The sequence below is a fragment of the Erinaceus europaeus genome, chromosome 4, assembly GCF_950295315.1.
Source record: "Erinaceus europaeus chromosome 4, mEriEur2.1, whole genome shotgun sequence".
Lineage (NCBI taxonomy): Eukaryota > Metazoa > Chordata > Mammalia > Eulipotyphla > Erinaceidae > Erinaceus > Erinaceus europaeus.
In genome coordinates this window covers 122,125,834-122,151,767 of record NC_080165.1, presented here as the reverse complement: position 1 = coordinate 122,151,767, position 25,934 = coordinate 122,125,834, and the positions used below count along the sequence as shown (strand labels likewise).

The 25,934-nt window shown below is 36.0% G+C and overlaps 1 protein-coding gene across 2 annotated transcripts in view; it reads right to left on the bottom strand.

The window, feature by feature from the left end:
• The window catches only part of ARHGAP18 (Rho GTPase activating protein 18), a 161,697-nt gene that overhangs the window by 74,472 nt on the left and 61,291 nt on the right, over window positions 1–25,934 (bottom strand). For both annotated transcript variants that reach the window (XM_007524989.3, XM_060190485.1), the window contains exons 2-3: window positions 5,353–5,546; window positions 1,566–1,801 (exon numbers count right to left, since the gene is read on the bottom strand). In XM_007524989.3, coding sequence (XP_007525051.1) covers window positions 1,566–1,801; window positions 5,353–5,546 — 430 coding nt within the window. The remainder of the gene's footprint in view (window positions 1–1,565; window positions 1,802–5,352; window positions 5,547–25,934) is intronic.

Genomic DNA, 25,934 nt, shown 5'->3' with positions numbered 1-25,934 from the left:
AGTATCAGATTACATACAGCAAGAAATATAGTAGTAATAAACACATGCTTTAGATTCTAACAAAATTTGGGTTCACTATCTAGGTCATTTAACAAGTTACTTAAAGTCTATGAGCCTCAGCCTCAAAAAGAAGTGGTAATATCTCTTTCTCAGGACAGTTGTAAAGGGTTAGATAGGATAAGATGTGGAAAGTAGTTAGTTCAGTAAGTGCTAAGTGCTCAGTAACAATTATTTCTTATCTTCATTGCAATTATTATTCAATATTATATTGGTTCTTCTAGGTTAAAGCAATTCTAAATTTTCTATTAGGGGTCAGGCAGTGGCTTACTTAGTTGAATACACAAGTTGCCATTCACAAGGACCTACCTGGGTTCAAGCCCCCAGTTCCCACAGCAGTGGAACAGTGCTACAGTTATTTCTCTTTCCTGCTTAACCTCCCCTTGCCCCATCAATTTTTCTCTGTCCTGTCAATTAAAAAAGGACAAAGGAAGGGGAAAAAATGGCCACTGCGAGTAGAGGATTTGTTGTTCGGGCACTGAATCCCAGTGATATCCCTGGTGGTAATAAAAACATTAATTAATTAAAAGAGTATTCTGTTATCTGAGAACTTGCCAAATGTAAGCCAACTTTTATCTTAAGACCACTGTTGTTGTTATTTAGTGGTAATAGTAACAGCAGCAGCAACAAAAATTTCTAATGAGATGGTATTAATTTATATTTCATGCAATACCCTTATGTTCTCATAGACAATAGTGTGCCAATGAACATTTTTGAGCAGTACAATTCTAGGCTGCATAGGTTTTTTATTTGTACCAGGCCCTTCTTCCCAGCTCTTTATTAGCCCCAGTTTCTCCCAGACTCTAACAGCTTTCACTAACACACTGGTAACCTTGACAAATCTTCTTTGTTCACAATGTTGTGCATTGGACAAAAAGAGGAAATTATTTTGTGTTGAGGGATTTTTTTTTTTATTCAACTGCAATTAGAACCTCATATTCCAATTCTATTGACCCCCAAATATGTCCAGAAATAAAGCAAATATTGGGCTGAGGAGATAACCATAATGGTTATGCAAAGTCTTTCATGCCTGAGGCACCAAACTTTTCAAATTCAATCTCCAATGAACTTAAATTAGAGCTGAGCAGTATTCTAGTTTAAAAGGAGGAGGGGGAGGAAGAGGAGGAGGAAGAGAGTGAGAAGTGGGGGAGAAATTATTTCTTTAAGAGTTCTACAAATGTAGGACAATACACTTCTATTGTCCTACAATTAATGATCGCAATCATGTGATCTGAAAGGCTAAGAGCATTTCTAACACTCTAAGAATACTTAACACAAAGATTATTTTATTTAGTTTGAGCTTGTTTAAGTTTTCTGCCCATCTGTATAACTGCTACAAGGGCAGGAAAGTTATCTTGATCATGTTCATCCTGGAGCTTTAGTGTTTGACATACAGTAAATGTTTCTTAATTTTATAATGATCTGAATTGAACTCAGTCCAGTTGATTCTAACCAATTTACTCTTTTGCTGTGACACAGACTAAATAAATAGAATAAAAATAACCTACCACTTCTTTTGACTCTCTCTGTTGAGCAAATATGTCTCTGACATCAGGAATCTGGTACTGTTTGTTTTTTTTCCTCAAGGTCTGGGAGACTGTTTCTACCCGTTTCTGAACAGCTGCTGCCTGCATCCGGGTCAGTGTTGATAAAAACACCATGCTTTCATGGGGGTCTCCAGAAGACTCTCCAACAAGATTGGATAAACCAGCTTCTTTAAGCCACTCTTCTTCTAATTCTCCCTCTAAGACAGGGCAGAGAAAAAAATATATGTAAGTTATGAAATATGAGAAACTTTACATTTTAAGCTGCTTAAAATTTCTTGTTGAAACTATCCCATCACAAGCAAAACCACAGCACTAATAGTCATTACTAGAAACTTGGAAAACTGCCATAAACTCTAGCCACAAAGATATCAAATTTCAGATCCATTTCTCATATACTCAATTAAAAATTTTAGATGACTTCACATGTAATTAACCTCTCTAACTCCCCCTGAAGATTAACCAGGGGGAGATAATACTGTTCTTTTTCCAGAGATGAGCAAGCAATGAAAAAGATAACTTACTTTCATCAAGTTATAGAAGGAAGTTACTGCTGGGGAAATCCATTAAAACCCTATTTCTTGGTTTAAATTCAGCGCTGCCCCAGATACTAAGACTGGTGAAAAAACTTGTTTTCTCTTTCCACTGTACCTGATAGGGAGTGTGGCAAAGAAGCAAAGAACATTTGGCCAACTGGGACTAGTCAATTTCAAATTAATTTTTAATCTTCCTAGTCAGAGCATCAGATTTGTCGGGTTTTTTTTTTTTTTTTACAATATTAAGAACATTCAGAAAAATATTTTATTTATAGGAAACTTGTTAAATTACTGACAACTCAAAACACTAAAAGTAGGAAATAAGGAACAAAACAAATATTGTGAGGAACCAATGAAAATTATATAAAATAATAACTATAGTAGAATAAATTCATTCTAAGAACCAAAGTAAAGTAAAACCTCAATTAACCTGAGACACAAAAGACCTTGGGCTCATAGACCATTTATGGGCCTTGGTAGCAATTCCAGCTGGGACAAGTCACTCAATCTGTCTGTTTATCTATAAACTAGAGCATAGCTGTGTTGGCAGCCTCATCACCACCTGTGAAAATGTTATATGGAAAGAGTTTTCAGAGCACTGTGATAGCCTGTATCATGTAATGTCCTACACACAGGTTTGCTGGCCTATCCTTCTATACCATGTAAACTCCTCGAGGGCAGAAATCAAGAATTGTTAACCTTGGCTTGAAGACTACAACAGAGTGCCAAGCATTCTACATGCCAGGCAACAAAAAACTACTGACTGATAATAAAAGTCAATTATTACTAAAGCTATTAAAGTACAACTCCAGACAGGCATATCAAATCAAATTGCCAGGAAAAGTTGATAGTGACAGAATAAGAAAAGTAAACAAGATTATAATATGGAGTCATTTGTTCCATTAAAAGGTAGAGGTAAAACTTAAACAATTGAAAGTCAAAGAAAACGCGTGGGCATGTAGAAACATTCCCAATTCTTCTCGATAATAACACCATGAACAATATCCTCTGCATCTTTTTTAATCTTTGGAAATTGAGAAATCACTATGACACATGGAGCGATGTGTAAAACTGGAATACTGGCTTCTATATATCACTTTCTTTTTTAAATTTCTTTATTGAGGGATTAATGGATTACAGTTGACAGTAATACACAATAGTTTGTATATGCATAATATTTTCCAGTTTTCCACATAACAATTAACCCCCACATCACTTTCTTCTTATTCAGCAGACTCCTGGTATAGTGTTTTCATCTTCATGAAAACATTGAGACACTTCCAACCTTTGTTGAAAGACACACTTATCACAAACTTTGTTTCCATGTGTTCAAGAAAAGACAAGAATAAAAATGAAATCAAACTCAAAAAAAGATGAACTGATTATGATTTTTCTTTTACAAAACTAAGAAAGTTGTTCTTAAAATCAAACTTCTTATTTTTGAAATAGTATCGGTAGAGCTTTTTTTCTTTTTCTATTGTCATAGAAAAACAATAATCTGGGAGTTGGGTGGTAGCGCAGTGGGTTAAGCACAGATGGCGCAAAGCCAAGGACTGGTATAAGGATCCTCCTTTGAGCCCATGGCAACCCACCTGCATGGGAGTCGCTTCACAAGCAGTGAAGCAGGTCTGCAGGTGTGTCTCTCTCCCCCCTCTGTCTTCCCCTCCTCTCTCTACTTCTCTGTCCTACCCAACAATGATGACATCAATAACAACTACAACAATAAAACAATAAGGGCAACAAAAGGGAAAATAAATAAATAAATATAAAAAAGAAAAGAATAATCTTTTACATACACTAAATATAGCTGAGAGAAATACAAACTAAATGACAGAATAAACACACACTGAAAAGTGGAAATGGTAGTGTCTTCTTCCACTATCCAAATAAATACCCTATTTAGCTGGTCAAACCTATGGTGATACATATATTTCTTTTTCCTTTTTTTTTTTTAACTGGGGTTATGATTTTATAATTGGTGCCTGCACAAAAGTTATCCTGTTAGCAGTGACTCTTTTTTTTCTCTTTGTTTATTCTGATAGAAACAGAGGAAGAGAGAGAGGAGCTCCACTGCTTGAAAAGCCTTCTCCATTCCCCCCCTCCCCACCACCCTGCAGGTGGGGCTTGAACTCAAGTCCTAGGGCATGGTAACTTTTATGCTCTCTTGGGTGATCTACCACTTGACCTCCATTATATATAATCTGACATAGCATGGTTAAATAGGATTGGTTTGAAAACTACCCACAAGGATGTTTTTTCTTTCTAAAAAAGAGTTATCTGTGAATAAGATAACTAAACTCAAAACACTTGAAAGACTATTATTTCAAAATAGAATATACTTGTCCTGCTTTTCCAGAGGGGAAGGTCACAAAAAATGACTCAAAGGTATAATTAATAGATAACAAGTTAATAAAAGGGGCAATCTGTGGTACTTATACACAATGGAGTACTATGTAGCTGTTAGTAATGATGAGGTCATCTCTACTGCAATATTATAGTCAGAACTTGAAGATATGTTGAGTGAGACAAACTAGATGGAGAACTACTAATACAAAATGGTCTCGCTTATAGGTGGAACTTAAGAATAAAGGAGAGTAAGGGTAAACAAAAGGTGAAACTTGGACTGAGTATGGTGTATTGCAAAGGATTCTGGGGACAAAGGGACTGAAACAGGATGAGATCCTAGACAGACACCCATCAAGGAGAGCTGAGAGGCTTCACCTATGTCTTAAAGACTATACTATAAACCATTACCCCCACCAAAAAAAATTTAGACAAAAATAAAATAAAAAATATCAAAACAATTCAAGATGACTGGCCATGGAAAAGAGTTTCACTGCAAATTAGTGAGACTTTCCAACAGTGTCTATAGTCACTAAATATCAAATGACCATGCAGTTTGGGTTCTATAGGAGGAATCTAAAAAGAGATTAAATTAATTTAAATATCAAGTGTAGCCCAAAGATTCTGTTGTCATACATTCAGTCAACAAAACTCTAGCCATATCTAAGATTACGAGAATTGATTCACACAACCTATATTTGGAAGCTATACTTCCATAAATCTGTCACAACAAAGTTAATTTTCAAGTTTAAAAACAACTAGAATTATGTTTTTTGTTCTTTACTCTTGACTTGTTTTATTCCCTTGTCCTTTCCGTGAACTCATCTCTCATAAATACAAAAGCAAACAGAGATGTTATACTTATTTATTACCATCAGGCTCCTTGACAACTACAATCTCTTGATCTTGTCTGTTCTCATTTGCTTTCTTGATATCTTCTACTTCAGTCCAATAGTGCTCCATAGAGAGTTCATCCAAAGAATCCTGGGAACTTGATCGATCAAACAGAGGTCTTTCTGTAGTTTTGCTAATTCCCTGGTTCATAGTACAGTGGCCATACCTGCGACTACAAATTCAAAAGAAAACACACTTTAGTATGTGAATGAGTAGAAGGGTTACTAAAATATCATAGCACCGAGATGGAATATTTAGAAACTCCTTTCTTCTTAATAAAACTAAAGAGACATGTATTTTCAAATTGTTTATCTTAAGATGCTACTAATTACAATATCATTGCAGAATAAAAAGTGTCTTTTTCCACAGAAAAGGACAAGGAGGAACAGTATGAGAGTTAAGTTTTCCATTTCCATTGTTTTTTCTATTTTTTTGTGGGAGGCAGAGAATAGCCACATTTCAGATCCATTAAGTTATTTTTGAGAACTTTAGATATGAAATTTTGTTTATAGGAAGCAAATGCTCAGATTTTGATTGCAGGATATAACTATTGGGTACTGAATTTTATGTAATAATTTCATAGTATCATTTATATTTATAAGTCAAATTTGGCCAATTCTTAAGTAGTGCATATATCCAATTAATGGACTACTACTTAAATATCATTTTATTTTGAAGTCAAAATATAAAGATGATATATTATGTTCACTATACTATTGAAAACAATTACTTTGAAATATATGTATTTAAAAACATGATAAAATTCACTTACTGGCAATTTTGAAAAGTAACTAGAAATAATATCTTGACTGCTTATTAAATATTATAGATGAAGAAAAAATTAAATTTCTGATTCATTACTTTTATGTCAATATAGAAGAGTAAAGCCTAATTAAAAAAAAGAAAATTTGCAGTTTTGGTTTTACTACGTTCAACATTTTCTTAAAGATTTTCATTTTATTTTATTTTTTAAGATTTTATTTATTTATTAATGAGAAAGATAGAAGGAGAGAGAGAAATAACCAGATATCACTCGATACATGGGCTGTCAGGGACTGAACTTAGGACCTCATGGTTGAGAATCCAATGTTTTACCCATTGTGCCACCTCCCAGACCACAAAGATTTTCATTTAAAACTGATGAAAGAGAGAAAAGAGGGAGAGAGAGATAATCAGAACATTACTCAGGCATTATGTGGTGATGGGAATTAAACTTAGGACCTCATGCTTGAGCTGCAATGCTTTTATCTACTGTACCACCTCCTTGGAGGTGGTTCAATATTTTTTTAAATACAGTATGAGTGGGAAGAATAATTTGGTGAGCTAGTGTTTTGTTATTCTGATACAATCATTCCTGTATTCCACCTCCCCCACCAAAAAAAAAAAACTTTTAGGAATTACTTTGTTAGATGGATTTAATTACTACACATATAAGAAATTTAATCAATGGGGTATATAGTCAACACTAGGTATATATATATATATATATATATATATGTATATATATATTTCCCATATTTGGGAGATACTCTTTTCCCTGATCCAGCTTCCTAGCTCTTTTTCCAGCCATGACATCATCTCTCCAGACAATAACTTGAGTCCACCTGTATATCAGATGTCAGGCTCAGAAAAAAAAAAAAATAGTATAGTCATGGGCCCTCTGGAATATAACTAAAATAGGCATATTATCTAGCTATAAAAAAGAGACCCGCAAATCTTTGTCTGCAATATTTCAGCCTTTAGGTTCATGATTAGTCAACAATGTGTTTGGCTTTATATGCCAACTCTTTTTCTCAGCGATCAGATTCCAGATGCTAACATAATGCCAACCGGGCTTCCCTGGGCAGACGACCCCACCAATGTGTCCTGAAGCCCCACTTCCCCAGAGCCCCACCCACTAGGGAAAGAGAGAGACAGGCTGGGAGTATGGGTCAAACTGTCAACGCCCATGTTCAGCGGAGAAGTAATTACAGAAGTCAGACCTTCCACCTTCTGCACCCCATAATGACCCTGGGTCCATACTCCCAGAGGGATAAAGAATAGGAACTCTATCAGCGGAGGATATGGGATACGGAGTTCTGATGGTGGGAACTGTGTGGAATTGTACCCCTCTTATCCTATGGTCTTTTAGTGTTTCCATTTTATAAATAATTTTTTTAAAAAAATTAAATAAAATAACTATCAAAGAACATGTGAACATTTTCACATTTAAATTGGTTCATCCATAGCTACTTAAAATAAGATTTAATAGTATATCAGGGAGAGGGACACTAAATACTGATCACATCTACCCAGACATTTCATCTCCACTAGTTTCATAGAAAAAGTCAAAACTTAATTGCCTCCTACTACAAACTGTGCTCTATATGTAACTATTTGCCATAATATGGTAATAGGTCAGTTTTATTTCTATGAAGATGGCTCATTATGCCTTATGTACTTTATTAATGTTAGTTGTAGGAGAAATACTTGAACAATTATTATACTGCTTCAGTATCAAATTTAGGATGATGATGTGTGGGTGTTCAAATGACAACCAAGAGGAAGAAGTCTAGACATGTTTGTGTGAATCTCCCTCCTCAGTCTCCATTGTCCATTGTTCATTGTCTCTATCACTTAATTCCAGAGCACTTCGTCCTTCCTGCTTGAATTGGTCTGTCTTATTTACTTACCTATATTCCTCCCTCACCCTCTCCTCTGGTCCAGTGTTCTTGACAGTGTTCTCACTTTAGAATTGACAGTCTGTATTTTATGATTTGAATGTGAATGATAACAAATTATCTCTCTTAAAAAATTAAATTCCGGGAGCCAGGTGATGGTGTACCTGGTTAAGCGTTCACATTACAATGTGTAAGGACCCAGGTTCAAGCCCCTGATCCCCACCTGCAGAGGGAAAGCTTCACGAGTGGTAAGCAGGACTGCAGGTGTCTCTCCATTTCTTTCCCTCTCCAGCTCTTCCTCCCCTCTCAATTTTTCTCTGTTTCTATCCAATAATAAATAAATTTTTTAAAAAGATCATAATATTTTTTAAAAAATTAAATTCCACTATCTTTTTTTTTTACTCCTGTCATTGTTAGTTCAAGTTATCTTGTGGGTCGTATTTCTTAATCCTTATTTACCAGACTAGTTAAAGTTGATTTACATCCTGCCAAATTCTTTTTTTTTTTTTGGTTTATGTGAAATATAAAGATGCCTTAAGGTGGTTTTGTTTTATCCCTCACTATAATGTAAGATTATCTACCATAGTTCTAACCCCTACAACCCTTATCCCCATGGGAGACCACAATAAGTACTGTGGAATTTGTGAAGTGTAATGACTAGTGCCAAATGATTCAGTTTATCTGTTCACGGAAAAGAGGTGCAGTTGAACTATAAGTACATTAGGTATTTCACTTCTGAAGGACTGTGTTTATTCTGGCAAGAAATTTCCAGTAAATTTCCATTAAGATAGCATGTGCAAAAATCGTGAAGACATTGAACAGCAGCACTGTTATAAAAATACATATTCTATATCAAACTCTGCTTTCAAAACAAGTATAATGTGAAAATCTAATAGCTTAGGTCTCATGAATCAGTTCAATATTTTGATTTTAATAAGATTTAAAAGCTGAGTAGGTTTGCTGTGATGAAATGACAATACTGAGTAATGGAAAGGAAAAAAAATTGACTCACTGAGCAAGAATTTTTTTTAAATATTAAATAATTTGGAATGGGTGGTCGGGTAGTGGCACACCTGGTTAACTGCACACATTACAAGGACCCAGGTTCCTCACTCCCCACCTGCAGGGGGAAGCTTCACAGGGGGTCAAGCAGGTCTTCAGGTGTCTCTCTGTCTCTCTCTTCCTTTCTACTTCCCCCCTCTCACTTTCTGTGTGTTTTGTCGAATAAAATAAATAAATAAAGTTTTAAAAAGATTTCTAAAAATAAAATAATAAAATACGAATTACAAATGATGACTCAACGTTTCAATGACAGATTATCCACCTTAGTGAGTCTGGCATGTATTTCATATTTTCTTTTAAAAAAGTAACTAAACACTCTTAATTATAATGTACATCAATAAATACGTCACGCATGTCTTTTTAGAATATATTGTTATTCTCGGGAGTCCGCGGTAGCGCAGCGGGTTAAGCACACTTGGTGCAAAGCGCAAGGACCGGCGTTTAAAGGATCCCGGTTGGAGCCCTCAGTTCCCCACCTGCAGGGGAGTCATTTCACAAGTGGTGAAGCGGGTATGCAGGTGTCTATCTTTCTCTCCCCTCCTCTCTCCATTTCTCTCTGTTCTATCTAATAACAACAGCAATAATAACTACAACAACAATGAAAAACAACAAGGGCAACAAAAGGGAAAATAAATTTAAAAAAAGAATATATTGTTATTCTCTAGACAGGCAACAGTTAAAAGTCTGGCATTTGTTATAACTGTCTAGGTTAAATGACCAGTTAACTAATTTTCGCTCATCCATTTTTAAGGACATATCATAACGCCATGGTTATTCTCTAAACTAGATTCAAATTCAAGACAACACTGCTAGCCTTCACTCCCATCAAGATAAAAAAATTAAGTTGACTGGGCAGTGGTGCACTCTCTTGAGTCCACACATTACCATGTGCAAAGACCTGGGTTAGAGCCTACATGGGGAAAACACATCACAAATGGTGAAGCAGGTCTGCTGATATCTATCTTTATCTGTCTCTATTTTCCCTTGTCCCTCCTCTGAGTTTCTCTCTATCCTATCAAATAAAATAGCAAGAAAATGACCACTGGAACATCATGCCCTAGTAACCCTGCTGGCAATAAATAAATAAATAAATAAATAAATTCAAACCAAAACATGATGCTCACATTAAAGAAACACAGTTTGTAGCAGAGACAACTTCCAATAACTCCCACCTGATTAAATCACAAATGACTGTTCTACTGTTCCATGTTCTTTGCTTTTTAGTCCCTACCCAGAATCCTGCACTAGTCATTCCAGGGACACCCTTTAAAAAAAATTTAAAAAATGAAAAAAAATTTAAAGATATGTCATTTCTCATCTTAGCAACATTAATGACAGAATTAGACATTGTCCTCTAAATGAAGCTGCTTTCTGGATAGCTACCCAAGTCATGCCCCCCTTCCAACACATCACAGTATTATTACTTAACCTTTTTTTTCTTTTAGTTTTCTTTTTAAATTTTTTTATTTATGAAAAGGAAACATTGACAAAACCATAGGATAAGAGGAATACAACTCCACACAATTCCCACCATCAGAACTCTGTATCCCATCCCTTCCCCTGATAGCTTTCCTATTCTTTATCCCTCTGGGAGTATGGACTCAAGGTCATTGTGGGGTGAAGAAGGTGGAAGGTCTGGCTTTTGTAATTGCTTCACCGCTGAACATGGGCGTTGACAGTTCGATCCATACTCCCAGCTTGTTTCTCTCTTTCCCTAGTGGGGTGGGGCCCTGGGGAAGTGGGGCTATAGGACACATTGGTGGGGTTGTCTGTCCAGGGAAGTCTGGTTGACATCATGGTAGCATCTGGAACCTGGTGGCTGAAAAGAGAATTAACATATAGAAAGCCAAACAAGTTGCTGACTAATCATGAACCGAAAGGCAGGAATAGAAAAGATGAAGAATTGGGAGTGAGGTCTCCATTTTGTAGATATCTGGTAGGACTATTTTAGTTATATTTCAAAGGGCCCGTGACTGTAATAGTTTTTTTTTTAATCCCTCTCCCCAATGTTACCAGTCATCTCTGTCAGAAACAACACAATAGACCCCTTTGTGGGCCCCCATAGGACCTTGCCCTCAACTTGGACCAACAATGGTAGAGAATGTTACATCCTCCGAAGGCAGGATGGACAACATACTCTATGCTACAGCTGAGGAAGATGGGTCCTGAAATTAGGGCAGCTTGGAATGTTCCTACTCATGACCACTGAGTGAGAGCTCAGATCTACAGGGATGCATAGGTCACATAGGCTCCTAAGCTGAATATGGGCCCCAGATCACATCAAATCGATGGGGTTTACAGTCAACAATATGTATACCCCTGGCCCCATATTTGGGAGCTACTCTCTTCCCTGATCCAGCTTTCTGGTCCTTCTGCCAGCCATGACATCATCTCCCCAGACAATAACTTGGATCCAGCTGCATATCAGATTTCAGGTTCAGGGAAAAAAAATAATAACCTTTATTTCATAGACAACAATAGTGTTAACAAATACTCACTTTACTGGCCTAAGCTCATGGGCCTTCATAGAGTATTCTTTCCCTTTTCATCTTACTACCTTGGTGTGTTTTGGAAAACTGAAACTTTCATTTCCTTAAACAGCCATGGATCATTGAACACTGTAAATATGTCCTGATGGTATTTTAGTTAACATATGCACATCAGGTCTAGATTACTACACACCTATGCTAATGGTATAACCTACCAGAACCACCATGTGGTCCACCGTTAACTAAAATATTAAATGTCTCGTGATTACGTTTCACGAGGCATGTTTTATCCCATTTTATTTTATTTTTTTTCTATCTGGCCAGTACATTTGAAATGTACTGATATTATAAATAGTATTAGTAATGCTTATTTTTATTTTGACAAAGAAAATGTTAAAATGCTCTGACTCAATTAGTTCATAATAATTAGGTGGTTGTTGCCCTGTGCTAGGCAATCGACTAGTATAAAATGAGACTGATGATTCATTTATGATTCATGTAGTCATAAAAATGGCACAGACACACATGAGACTGGGATTTATAAGTAACAAATAATTCCAGTTTCACTTAACATTTTCTGTAAGTTTTGCAAATCAGTTGTCTAACCCTTACTTTCTATATCTATAAAATGGAAAGATTAGGGACAGTCTTGACTGCTTTGTTATAAATTATCAAGGAAGAATTCCTACTAAAGTCCCTCCAAAGTAATGAAGATGGCACTCAAGTCACTATCATTGCTAACATTTGTATAACTGATAACTGTATGTAACTTCCTCCCAGAATTTAATAAAGGAACTTTTGCCTTCTTCAGGCAGAAAAAGAGCTGTAAAACAAAACAAAACAAAACAAAACAAAACAAAACAAAGCTGTAAAGCAAATTCAGAAAAATCCCTTAATCTTTTTGTCTCAGAACCCATTTATACACTTAATTTTATTCAAGGACTCCAAAGGCCTTCTGCATAGGTTATATCTATTGGTGTGTATGTTATTACACACTAAAGCTGAACAAAATTAAATATTAAAGAATAGACATCTTAACATAAATGTTCCTTTTTAAAAAGAGAAACAATTTTCTATGCAGCTCCCCCAACAAATAATGAGATGAGTTGTAGTGATTTACATGTTTGTAAACTCTCTTTAATGTTTGGTTTAACAGAAGCTGTCTGGATTCTCACATCTGCTCCAGCATTCACTATTTTGTGAAACTATGAGTCAGAATGTCTCTGGGAAAGTACATTATACATGATAGAACCAGAGTACAAGAGGCCAATAATATTTTACAGTTACTCTGAAAATAGTTCTGATGTCTTAAGATCCCTGAAAGGTTCTTGAGATCTCCAGATATTCCTGGACCACATTTTCAAACCACTGCTCTAGGAGTTCTCAGAAACACCTGAGGGATCTGAAAAAGCACTTTTCATTTCTGTGGGCAATATTCCAGAAAGCTTATTGAGAAACAGGAATGCTTTCCCAGTGACTCTTGACCTACTTCTCTGTTTTATTTTAGTTTAGTTTTACAGCCTTTCATCAAAACTGGGACTTACTCCAATGATACATCCATATTTAATTTCTAAATAGTGACAAAGAATAAAAATGCCATTAAGAAACCCTTGCTTTGCCAATATCTTTTATTAATCTTGTATATGGGGAGTTCTCTCTAAGCTTCCCATTAGATGATTATAGTTGAAAATGTGTATTTTTCTTAGTGCACTTATATCATCTTTGTACTATTTCAAGGCAGATTCATTTGGAAGTAGGATGATTCACTGAACATACATAGAATAATTGTTTTTTGTATCAAGAGTCCTTTTGCAATATTTTCTATCCAGCCTGTCTGCTGCTTCAGTCCCTGTGGAGGAACTTTTGTGGCCCCAAATCTGCATTCCTAGAGTCTTTGATACTAGAACTTGGATGAGCTTGTTTTGTTTTCATACATAGAGTCTTTGATACTAGAACTTGGATGAGCTTGTTTTGTTTTCATACAAAAATCTTTTCTAAATAGCTACACATTCTTTCAATAATTACATTCACTTTCTATACAGAAAAATAAATGATTGGGTTGGGCAACAGAAACCTAAAAACTAAAAGTTTATTTTTGTTCTTGTTCTACTTTTAATGTATAGGAAAAAAAAATCTTACTCAAATCATGAGTTATCATCAATCAAAATTACCAAGAATATTTTAACTAAAGTCGTATTTATTGAAGCATAAGCTTCTGAATCTTACTTGACCAGAGAGATTTAAGCTCATTGCATTATTTTCTAGATGAGGTAATGAGGTACTTTTCTTTCTTTCTCTCTTTCTTCCTTGATGTTTTTTTCTTTCTTTCTTTCTTTCTTTCTTTCTTTCTTTCTCTCTCTCTCTCTCTTTCTTTCTTTCTTTCTTTCTTTCTTCCTTTCTCTCTTTCTTTCCTTCCTTCCTTTCCTCCCTCCCTTCTTCCTTCCTTCATTTTATTTTTTTACCATAGCACTGATCATATCTGGTTTATGATGGTGGTGGTGGTGTGGGGGTGCGTAGGTGGGTGGGATTAAACTGGGAATTTTGGAGCTTCAGGCATGAAAATCTCTTTGCATAACCATTATGCTATCTATACACATCTTCCCTGCCCCTGGGTAATGAGGTCTGAAGATTAAATCCTACCCCAAAGTCATCCAGCAAACTGGTGTCTGAACCAAAATTAGTATTCTCATTTCTGTTTGCATGGTTATACTTTATTGCAAATCTAACATGAGTAGAATTATTTTCATATGAAATGCTACATATAGTCTTTCTGAGTTTGTACTGCACACAGAAAACCAGAAGTGACTTCTTGGCACAGTCTACAATTAACATTTTTAAATGACTGCCTCACTTACCTAGGGGGAAAAAAAAGATATTTAACTAACAAATCATAGCTCTTTAAAATGCATGAGAAGCATTCCTCAACGTATTTTGTACATTATAATTTGTGTCATACTGGGGCATGATTTCAAATAGACCTTTTTTAAAAAAATTATAATTTTTATTTATAAAATGGAAATATTGACAAGACCAAAGGGTAAGAGGGGTGCATTTCTACACAGTTCCTACCACCATAACTCTGTATCCCATCCTCTCCCTTGATAGGTTTCCTATTCTTTACCCCTCTGGGAGTATGGACCCAGATTCAATATGGGGTGCAGAAGATGGAAATAGATCTGTTTTAAAAGACTTTTGTTTTAGGAAAGCTTTACATTTTTTAAAAGTTTTAAAATTTTGCTCTGTTATTCCATCTACATTATATTGATAAAAAAAAAAGTGCTGTGACATGTAGATTTTTCGCTTTCATTTCAGCGATGATATTAAAGAAGTAATCACCACCATCAGAGAGAGGCAGAAGCTATTAATACCCTGTAATGGCCCTGTCCATCAAAGTACACTGAATTTGAATGACTCTGAAGAGCTGTAGCCTATGAATGACCCAACTCAATTTTTCCCTTAGAAGAGAATGCCTACTATTGTTTAGCTGAAAGCAGTAATTACTATAAGTGGCTCTGACATCCCAGAATAAAGAACACTGACAATGGCTGAAGGCAGTAAGAAGCTGATTAGAAAGCAATAGCACATAGTCTCTCCACACCCAGGCAGCCTTCAGAAGCAGAGTAATAAAGGATTCCTAGTTTCTTCTATCTGACATAACAACAACAATTAAAAAAAAATATATTATCAATTTTCACATTTAAGTAAATTTACATTTTCTTCTCTGCAGTAGATCACCCTTTTCATTTTGGTGAGAAAAATTGTCAGTTTATTTTATCCTTCAATATTTTCTTTAAAAATAAAAGTCAGTCAGCATCTGTACAGCATTGGGTGGTTTTTCAAGTTACAATGGGGAGATAGCTCACAGGTAGAGCATTTACTTTATCATGCTGGAGACTTCGGGTTCAAACTCCAATCCTGACAGCATCGAAGGACAGGGAGAAAATCTATGGTTACTAGAATAGTACTATATATATTTTTTCTTTTTTAATTATATATAGAGAAAGAGAAATTAAGAGGGAAGAAGAAGGCAGAGGGATAGAGAGACACACCTGCAGTACTGCTTTACTGCTCATGAAGCTTTTTCACTGCACATGAGGATCAGTGGATTGATCTGCACATGCTAACATGTGCACTCTACCAGGTGCACCACCACCCAACCTTTGCAGTGTTCTATTCTTTCTCTTCTCTCTATTTGAAATATAAAGCAGTAAAAACTTGACCATGGAGCAATAGAATCATGAGTTTAAGATCTCAATAACACATACACACACACACACATACACTCTCTCTCTCTCTCTCTCTCTCTAACAACAACAACAAAAAATATATATATTTTAAAGTAAGTGATCTGATTATCATGATATACAATATTACCTAGGCAAAGTAAAGAAGAAAAATCTGTAAGTAGACCACTTGAGTTAGCTTTGAAAATGTAGCTTTATTCTTTTTGGAGAACAGTATGGCAAAACCAATCCACATGGGAAAAGCACTAAAAGAATAGGGCTATAGGAACCAAGTCTCAAAAAGATGAACAAAGGACACAAGATAGACAGTCCTGTGAGAGAGTAGTGAGGTAGCAAATTTCCCTTTCCTTTAAGGTACAGACAGAGGACACATAAAGGGGAAATCATGGTCAGTCACTAGTCACCAGACACAGGTCTCTTCTATTTTAGAGATCTGGTTTTAGGTAGAAGTGAAATAATCTTTGTTCCCATGTTCCTCAAATTTCTCTAAGGAGGGGTTATTTCCTCTTCAACTGAGGAGATAACTCAATAAGTAACCAAATGGGAGTCACAGGATCTTAACATCAAAATTATCTTCCAAGATAAGAGTGAAGGGATTTTCAGTAGAACTCTGAGATAAATATCAAGGTTACTTTTCCCCCTCCAGGGTTATCACTGGAACTTCATCCCTGCTTGATTCTTTTAGTATGGCATAAGCTTATTTATTTACATTTTCAGATAGATGGTGAAAGATAGGGAAAGATAGATAAGGAGAAAAGAGATGCCACTATACTGCGCCACCACTCATGAAGCTCTCTCTATGCAGGCGTCCATATGTGGCAACTAGGATCTCAAATCCTTTGCAATCTTCTCTCATGGTAAAGTGTACATGGGATAGGATACCTCATGGTTCCTTAAAATGTTGAAAAACTGGTATAAGTCTTTGACTGTCTTGTATATACATTTCATTCAATTTTCCTTAGAGTCTTTCCAAGACTCTTCTTCTTGTTCTAGTTAGTGATAGAAGAACCAGAAAGGTAAATACTATTCTGAACACAGAATTCCCAGTTGAATCTTTTTTCCAGTTGTCATTACTCAATTCCATATCTTGGCACCTTTCTTCACGGGAATTCACAGAAATTAAAACACCTTTTACCCTTTAATTTTCCCACCCTTGACAAAACCTCCATTAGTGATGTTCATATGTTTTTCTCTACACTACGTGTTCCTCGGAACAAAAATCATAGGTTTTATTCTTGATATCTGTAGGTTCAATGAATTGTTTGCTACAATAAATACTTGTGTATTATTCAATTGGTAATTAGTAGTAACTGCTACCTTTGAAACAATAACCTCTTCTTAATTTCTGTAATGTTTTTATTTAATTACATAAAGCTACTAAATAATATATGAAATAAAAAGTAGACATTAAAGAAATTAGTCATCAAGAAACCCTAAAAGATAATTGGAATCATAGATGATTGTTCTATGCTTCTATAAATGCTGGGTATTCCATCTGAAAGTAGTTTCTTGGAAAAGAATAGAAACATAAAAGAAAAGATTGATTTCATATCAGATTACACCTAATATGAAATCACAAATAAATACTGGCTTACAGTTTATGTCCATATTTCCAGGTCCTATGCTGTCAACTGAAACTAAACATTTTAAATATTTGATGCTATAAGTTTAATGCCTTATCAGATAGATATGTCTACTACTCCAACAAGCTACTCAAATCTTTATCATAAGATAGGTTATGCCACTAATAAAGGAAATGGATGGAAGTTTCCAGTTCCTTATTGAATTACTGCCTCAGACAAGTCTCCAGTATGGGCTTCTGGGTCATGACCTTTGTTTTAGAATTGTCCCTAACTTTCTTCAGGCCCTGTTGTGGTTCACAAGTCCTTCCTCAGTAAGAATTTCATTTCCTTTAAAACTTAGAGAAGAGTTCTGCCAATTTTTTTTCTCTAAATATTTGATAGTTTCTGCTTTAACATCCACATTCTTACTTGGAGTTTACTTTTGTGTGTGTTGAGTTGAATGGTTCACTTTCATTCTTTTGCATGTTCCAACCCATTTTTCCCAACACCATTTGTTGAAGAGACTCTCCTTGGGGACTGGGTGATAGTACACCCGGTTGGGTGCACAAATTACGATGTGCAAGGACCCAGTTCAAGCCCCTAGTCCCCACCTGCAGGGTGAATGCCTCACAAGTGGTGAAGCAGTGCTGCAGATGTCTCTCTGTTTCTCTCCCTACCATCTCCTACTCTCTCAATCTCTCTTTCTAAAATAAATAAACGTAATAAATTTTTTTAAAGATTTTCCTTTCTCCATTTGATATTTTGGGGCCCCTTGTAAAAAATTAGATGCCCGTACGTGTGTGTGCATGAGGCTGACATTGGGAAGGGGGGTTATTTCTGAACTCTCAATTCTATTCCACTGGTCAGTCTATCTATTTTTGTTCTAATACCACACAGTTTTTTATTATAATAGCCTTATAACATAGTTTAAGATCTGTAAGGGGGGGGTAGGGGCTAATAGCATAATGGTTATGCAAAGAGACTCTTATGCCTGAAGCTCCAAAGTCCAAGTTCAATCCCCTGCTCCAGCATAAACCAGACCTGAGCAGTGCTCTAGCAAAAAAGAAAGAAAAAAGAAAAAGAAAAATCTGTAAGTGTGAAGCCTCCAGTCTTGCTCTTTTTTTCCTCAAGGTGATTCTAGATTTTTCAGTCACCTTCTACACCTAAACTTGGAAGGAGTTTGAAGGAATCACATTAAGTGAGATAATCCATAAAGAGAAGGATGAATATGGGATAATCTCACTCATGGGCAGAATTTACAAAACAAGAACAGAAAGAGGAAATACAAATCAAAACTTGGACTAGCTGAGTGTATTGCACCAAAGCAAAGGACTCTGGGGTAGGAGGACAAGTAAGGGGTTGAGGGGAGGAGGAACTTTCAGGTACTAATATATAATAATAGAAAAGGACTTGGAGGTGAGACATCTATCATAGTGAGATGAGAAAGTGTACCCATATTCCAACAACTGTACTATAAGCCACTAACCTCCCAATAAAAATAATTAAAAGAAGAATTTCACTCACCTGTTTCATATTCAGCTCAAGTAAATATTTCTGTAGATGCTGGTCTAATGTGAGGTTACCTCCACAATGCATCCAAGGACTCCATTCATCACCTAGTCTACTTTTCACAATACTCCTAAGCTTGCTTGAAAGTTCCATCACTAGTCCACTATTAAGACTCTTGTTTTGTTTTGTTTTCCCTGAGATGTAGTCCACGGCTACCTGGCATATGGTATATGTTTCACAGCAGTTGACAGTTTTTGTCAACCTTTATTATACTTTTTTATAGCTCTTGACAAATCAAACATGTTTGCCATTTTCAAGAACTATACTTCTCTTTTTATTCTGAGGAATTTATCAGTTTCTCAGGACACATTTGGAGGTAGACTATGGAGATTCACTAAGAAAGACTAAAAGTTTTCTTTCTTTTTCTTTTCTTTCTTTCTTTCTTTCTTTTTTTTTTTTTTGCCTCCAGGATTATGGCTGGGATTAGATGCCTGCACTATGAATCAGTGGCTCCTGGAGAGCATTTTTCCCATTTTGTTGCCCTTATTGTTGTTAGTGGATATAACAGAGAGAAATGGAGAGAGGATGGGAAGACAGAGAGGGGGAGAAAAAAAGAGACACTTGCAGACCTGCTTCACCACTTACAAAGTGACCCCACTGCAGGTGGGGAGCCTGGGGCTCCAACCGGGATGCTTATGTAGTCCTTGCGCTTGGTGCCAAGTGCACTTAACCCACTGCGCTACTGCCTGGCCCCTGATTAAAAGTTTTTCATTCTGATATTCTTGGCCTTGTCCTCCAGAAGTTCCCCCCTCACCAACATGAAACTCTATCATATGCGAGACTTCACCAACTTTAGACTATGAAATTTAGGGGAGATATTCACTGCTATCTACAAATTTCATTCTGGGTTCTAATTGACTACTACTCAACAAACAACAATTTTCTGAGAAACCTCCCCCCACTTTATAATGAATTTACAATCTCTTCTATAGCATAAGTACTAGCAAAATGTTGGGAAAATGTAAAACTATGAATGACAATATTTTTTCTTTATTGGGGAGACTAATGGCTTACAGTCAATAATAAAATACAGATATTTGTACATGAGTAACATTTCTCAGTTTTCCACATAACAATCTACCCCCCCCCCGTCCTCTGTAATATTTTTCAATTGAATATTGGAATAGCACTGAATATCAATCATATGGTCTCAATTATTTTCTACTTATAAACCTTTTGCTCATCTTACATATTATATATATATATATATATATATATATATATATAGTAACATCAACTGTGCTATGCTAACAAAAACATTAACACAAAGAAAAGTTAGATTAAAAAATCTTGCTATTAAGTTAAATACATGAGCATATTTGTGCAAGAGACATAGGCATTACCATTCAACTTTCTGATTCTTTGTTATCCAACTATTGCAAATAGGTAGGGAAATAATCTCATATCTCAGTGAGTCTCGAAGAGGTCAAATTAAACCACCACACATTAGAAGAAAGTCCACAGATCAACACTGGGTAGCAGAAAGAAACATACATTAAAAGTGAAAGGATAATCACGGTAATGATGCATGATAAAAACAGAGAGGATATCTGTATATTACTTCAGAGTAATAATAGTAAATAGTAATAGTAACATAATTTAGGACAGAAGCAACAGGGTGACACATAATGGGACAGGAAAAAAAGAAAGCTGCTTCACTCAGGCTGAAAAGCATCATTTTATGAATAGTTCCAAATGACCTTCAAATACTATAATGCTCCGCTACTAAGAACTGAAGACCAGTAAGTACTTTTATAAGCCAGGTGTTAAAAGTCAGCTCTACTGAGAAGATGGAGGGGGTGGAAAAAAAATCATTTCCAGTTAATCAGATAATTTGCGCCCAAGCTTAGAGACAACCCATCCGTAGTATTTCCCACTAAATGCATTTAGCAGTCAGTTACAGAGTAGAATATTTGTGAAAACTAAATAGTACAGAACCTTTTTTTCCCTTTTAAATGAAATAACTGAAGTTGTCTTCTGCATAGCAAATTTAAGAATATGAGCCAAGCCAACATCAGGAAAGTTGAAATGTAAGTAGCTTAAAAATACACAAAATATAAAACAAGAGCATGAGACACTAAAGTTGATTCCTGATGATAAACCCCTACTTAGGGGTAAGAAATATCACCTTGACATTTGAAGGAAAAATAAAAGTACCAGAAAAACAAGTGTTTTCAGAAAAAGTTACTAAGCTCTGTTCAGAAGACAGAAAGGACACATACAATAAGACCTACATATTGACCATGATGAGTGGATAAGCTTTTGTGGAGAAAAAAATTATGGGAATCTAAAAGGGAGAAGTTAGGAAAGGAAATACATAAGGCAAAGAAAAAAATATTAAAGGACTCGAGTGGTGGTGCACCTGGTTGAGTGCACATGCTAGAAAGTGCAAGGACCTAGGTTCGAAACCCCGGTCCCCACTTGCAGGGGGAAATTTTTGCAAGTAGTAAAGCAGTGCTGCAGCTGTCCCTCTGTCTTTCTCCCTCTCTATCAACCCCTTACCTCTCTATCTCTGACTGTCTCTAACCAATAAACAAATAAATATTTTTTAAAAATTTAAAAAGAGAAAAATACTAAGCAAACACAACTATAAGCATAGGATACATATAGGACACACTATTTAAAATAGCAAAAAAAAAAAAAAAAAAAAAAAAAGGACATAAACTGCCTAAATGTGCAACAGCAGATTATTGAATAAAGAAGTTGTGGTTAAAGAAAGGTAGAGACAGGCTGGGTATATGGATTGACCTGTCAATGCCCATATCTAGAGAAGCAATCACAGAAGTCAGACCTCCCACCTTCTTCATAGAGAGCTTTGGTCCATACTCCCAGAGGGATAAAGAATAGGGAAGCTTCCAATGGAGGGGATGGGATACATTATGGTGGTGGGAACTGTATCCCTCTTATCCCATAATCTTGTCCATCATTATTAAATCACTAATAATACTAAAAAAAAGAAGTTGAAATATAAGAAAGCACAAAGCAGACCTTGGACTGCAGTTGGTGTATTGCAACAAAGTAAAAAAGACTCTGGGGTGGTAGAGAGGGTTCAGGTCCAGGAACATAATGGCAGAGGAGGACCTAGAAGGGGGTGAACTGTTATGTGGAAAACTGAGAAATGTTACACATGTACAAACTACTGTATTTTACTGTTGACTATTAATCCTCTCAATAAAATAAATGAATGAATGAATGAATGAATAAATAAGATGTTATGCTATATATATATACTCATTCCTCTGCCATAAAAAAAGTGGTATTCTATCATTTGGAACAAAATGGATGGAATTGGAGGTAAGTGTGCTGAGTCAAATAAGTAAAGAAGTGAAGGACAACTACTGGATGGTTTCACTCATATGTGCAACATCAATGACTAGTACAAGTGAACTTATTAAAATAGAAAAAGAGTAACATGACTTGCTTGTCCATCTGACAATGAGAGAACTAAGATGGCTACAGAGAGTGGTGCTTGGGAGTGCACAAAACCTTGGTAGGGGTGTGGTGGTTTGCATGCATCATGTTTGGGCATAAAAATACTCCTGAGGTCCGCCGCCACCATCACATTCCAGGACCTGAACACACACCCCTCCCATCCCAGAGTCCTTTACTTTGGTGCAATACAACAAATCCAGTCCAAAGACATAGATTATCATGCAGAAAACTGAACAACTACTGTATTTTACTCTCTACTGTAAGCCATTAGTCCTCCCAATAAAGAAACAAACAAAACAAAAACCTATTTTGATATATTGGATATATATCTTCTCCTTTTGCATACAATCTTGTATAATGTAAATATTTTTGTTTGATGTGCATTTTAAAATTCCATATATTTCTCCAAGAAAAAAATATTCCTGAGATCTGATAATTATGTAAAATAATGTTAAAGAACTAGTGAAAAAATAAAACATACCTAACATTATTCCTAATCTACTACAGTTATTGGGACACTAACGTCATTTGTAGGCTCACCAAATTCTGATACAACTAAATATTCCAAAGTAGATATTCATGACCCTAGTTTAAATCTAGGTTCCTTAGAAACATACTCCAACCCTACCCCCCAACCTCCAGTTTGTTACAGGCCTATCCTAGCTGATTTATTACCTATTACTTATGTAAGGCAATAATATTCTATTTATCAAAAAGCAAATTGGCATCTGATCTCAAAATATCATTCCAGGACACATTGGTGAGGTCATCTGCCCAGGGAATGCACTTTGGCATGATGGTAGCATCTTCAACTTGCAACTCGTAGAACCCAATTTCTTCAGAACCCTACCCCACTAGGGAAAGAGAGAAACAGACAGGGGGTATGGATCAAACTGCCATGTACAGCGGAGAAGCAATTACAGAAGCCAGACCTTCCACCTTCTGTACCCCATAATAATCCTGGATCCATACTCCCAGAGGGATAAAGAATAGGAAAGCTTCCAATGGAAGGGATAGGATGTGGAACTCTGGTAGGGGGAATTATGTGGAATTGTACCCCTCTTATCTGACGGACTTGTCAATTGTAATTAAATCAATAAAAAAAGAAAAAATATCATTCCATGTAAGAATTTAAAACAAGCAAAGAAACACCATCTATTGAATAGTTTTACTTTACCATTTTCTTGGAGTAGAGTTTATAATGGCATATAATCTCATATATATGAAGCCTCATAACTGCATATAATCTCATAGATCTCAAAACTAGGACTCATAATGGCTTATGAGCTTGCTCACTAGTCAAATTACCAGGCTGCTGGCATTCTATGCAAAGCTGATGCTTAGCATCAGCAAAATAGTTTACTTGGATAGTGTGCTTACATTGTTATGGGCACAACCTAGGTCTGAGCCCAGCCCCCACACAGTAAAGGAAGCTTTGGAGTTGTAATGTCTTTCTCTTTGTATCTATTTTTTAATCTGAAAAAAAAAAAAAGTAGACTTGGAGAGGTGAGGCCTCAGTGATGACCATTAAACAAAGACACTATGCTTGGATTGGGGAAGAAAGCACAGTGGTAGTGTGCAAGATTTGAATATATGTGTTCTCACATACATTGATCTCCGGTAGGACATAAGCCAAAGCTGAGTGATTCTCTGTATTTTCTCTCTCTCTCTCTCTCATATAGTATAAAAATGACAGCCAGGTGTTGTTGGGGTGTCAGGTCCCCAGGACAGAATGGTGAAGAGAGATTTTGACTACTGGTGGAAAGGGTGTGCACATAACTATCATGAGGAAATAAAAAACTGTACTCATGCATCAACAACTTCCAAAAGAAGATGATACAATCATGATATATAGTGCCCTTCAAGAAAGAGACCAGGTCAGTGGGTACAATGGCACTGGTCTTAGGTAGCCAATGTCATCAAAATTCCACTTCCTTTGCAATCTTGTCAGAATAAGTCTCCAATAAGACCTAGGTTGTCAGATATTCTAAAGTTCTCAGATTTAGAAAGTTTTCCTTCTTGCTCTATCATTTTAAAGTCAGATATTTGAAAAGACAACTAAAGAACTTTAGTATTTTGCTGAAGCTGGTTCTTTAAAATTAAATTCATAAATTTTCTTGAAAATGCTTTCAAAATTATAATCCTATACCAATGAATGAGATACAGAAATGTTAATTTTCTAATCTAATAGCTTTATTATGATATTAGTTAAAATTAATTTTGTTAGTTTTTTTTAATTTATTTAACCACTGTGGTCATGACTTAATAATGAAATTAATCCACACAGTGAAGTATATTTTCCATTTCAAGTAGTGAAATAAGAGTGGAATTGGCATAAAGCCAATACATTAATTTCTTGGTAGAACAAGGCTATGGAACTCGCGTTCTTGCCCGTTAATAATAATCACAGCATTGACTTGTTATTCATATACTCACTTAACAAACACAAGGTACACATCAATAACAAGGAACTAAATATGTTGATGCCCACAATTCACAGAAGTACAGGGTTTCCTTCACCTCTGACCTCCCTACCTCAGAGGCTATATTCTTTTTTTTTTTTCTTATTCTTTTTTTCTTTTTCACCTGCAGACCTGCTTCACCACCTGTGAAGTGACTCCCCTGCAGGTGGGGAGCCAGGGCCTCAAACCACAGAGGCTATATTCTTATAGAGGAAATAAACATGTTGAACAGAAACAATACAAGATAGCACTGACTTCATGCTGATTCAGACCACAGGTGCTGCAGTGCTTGTTTCTAGCTAAAAAGAGACAGACGTGGATGTTACAAAGAAAGAAAAAAAAAAGTTTAAAGCACAGTAAGAAGAGTTAAGAAGGGAGATTCCACTCTCTTGTTATATACCTCATTGTAATTTTATAATAATCTTTCCAGAGCAGACAAAGTCTTCCATTATTTGATTCAACTCTACTTCTCTCTACTTTCAGCCTAGTTCCTCTAAGCAAGTGAATCAGTGCCCTCTACATTAGCCCCTTTTCTGGGAATAACTTGAAGTCAGTCAGTCAGTCCTTTATTGTACTGTATTATAGTAATTATATTACATTATTATGTTATATTAACCAATGAATGTAGTTTCTTTACTTTCCATTGTATATTTAAAAAAACATAGTTTTGGGGTCAGGCGGTAGCGCAGTGGGCACATGGCAGGAAGTGCAAGGACCCGACCCACTGGAAAGCTCAGGGTTAGAGCCCCCAGTTCCCCCACTTCCGGGGGAGGGGGTGTCGCTTCACAAGCGATGAAGTAGGTTTACAGGCTTCTATCTTTCTCTCCTCCTCTCTTCATTTCTCTCTGTCCAACAACAATGACAGCAATAACAGCAATAAAAATAAACACAATGATTTAAAAAAACAAGGGCAAGAAGGGGGGAAAAATAGCTTCCAGGAGCAGTGGATTCATGGTGCAGGCACTGAGCCCCAGCAATAACCCTGGAGGCAAAAAAAAACAAAATAAAAAACATATTTTCTTAGATCTATATCCTACAGTACATGTTTAGTAGCATCTGAATTATGAAAAGCAGCAGGTG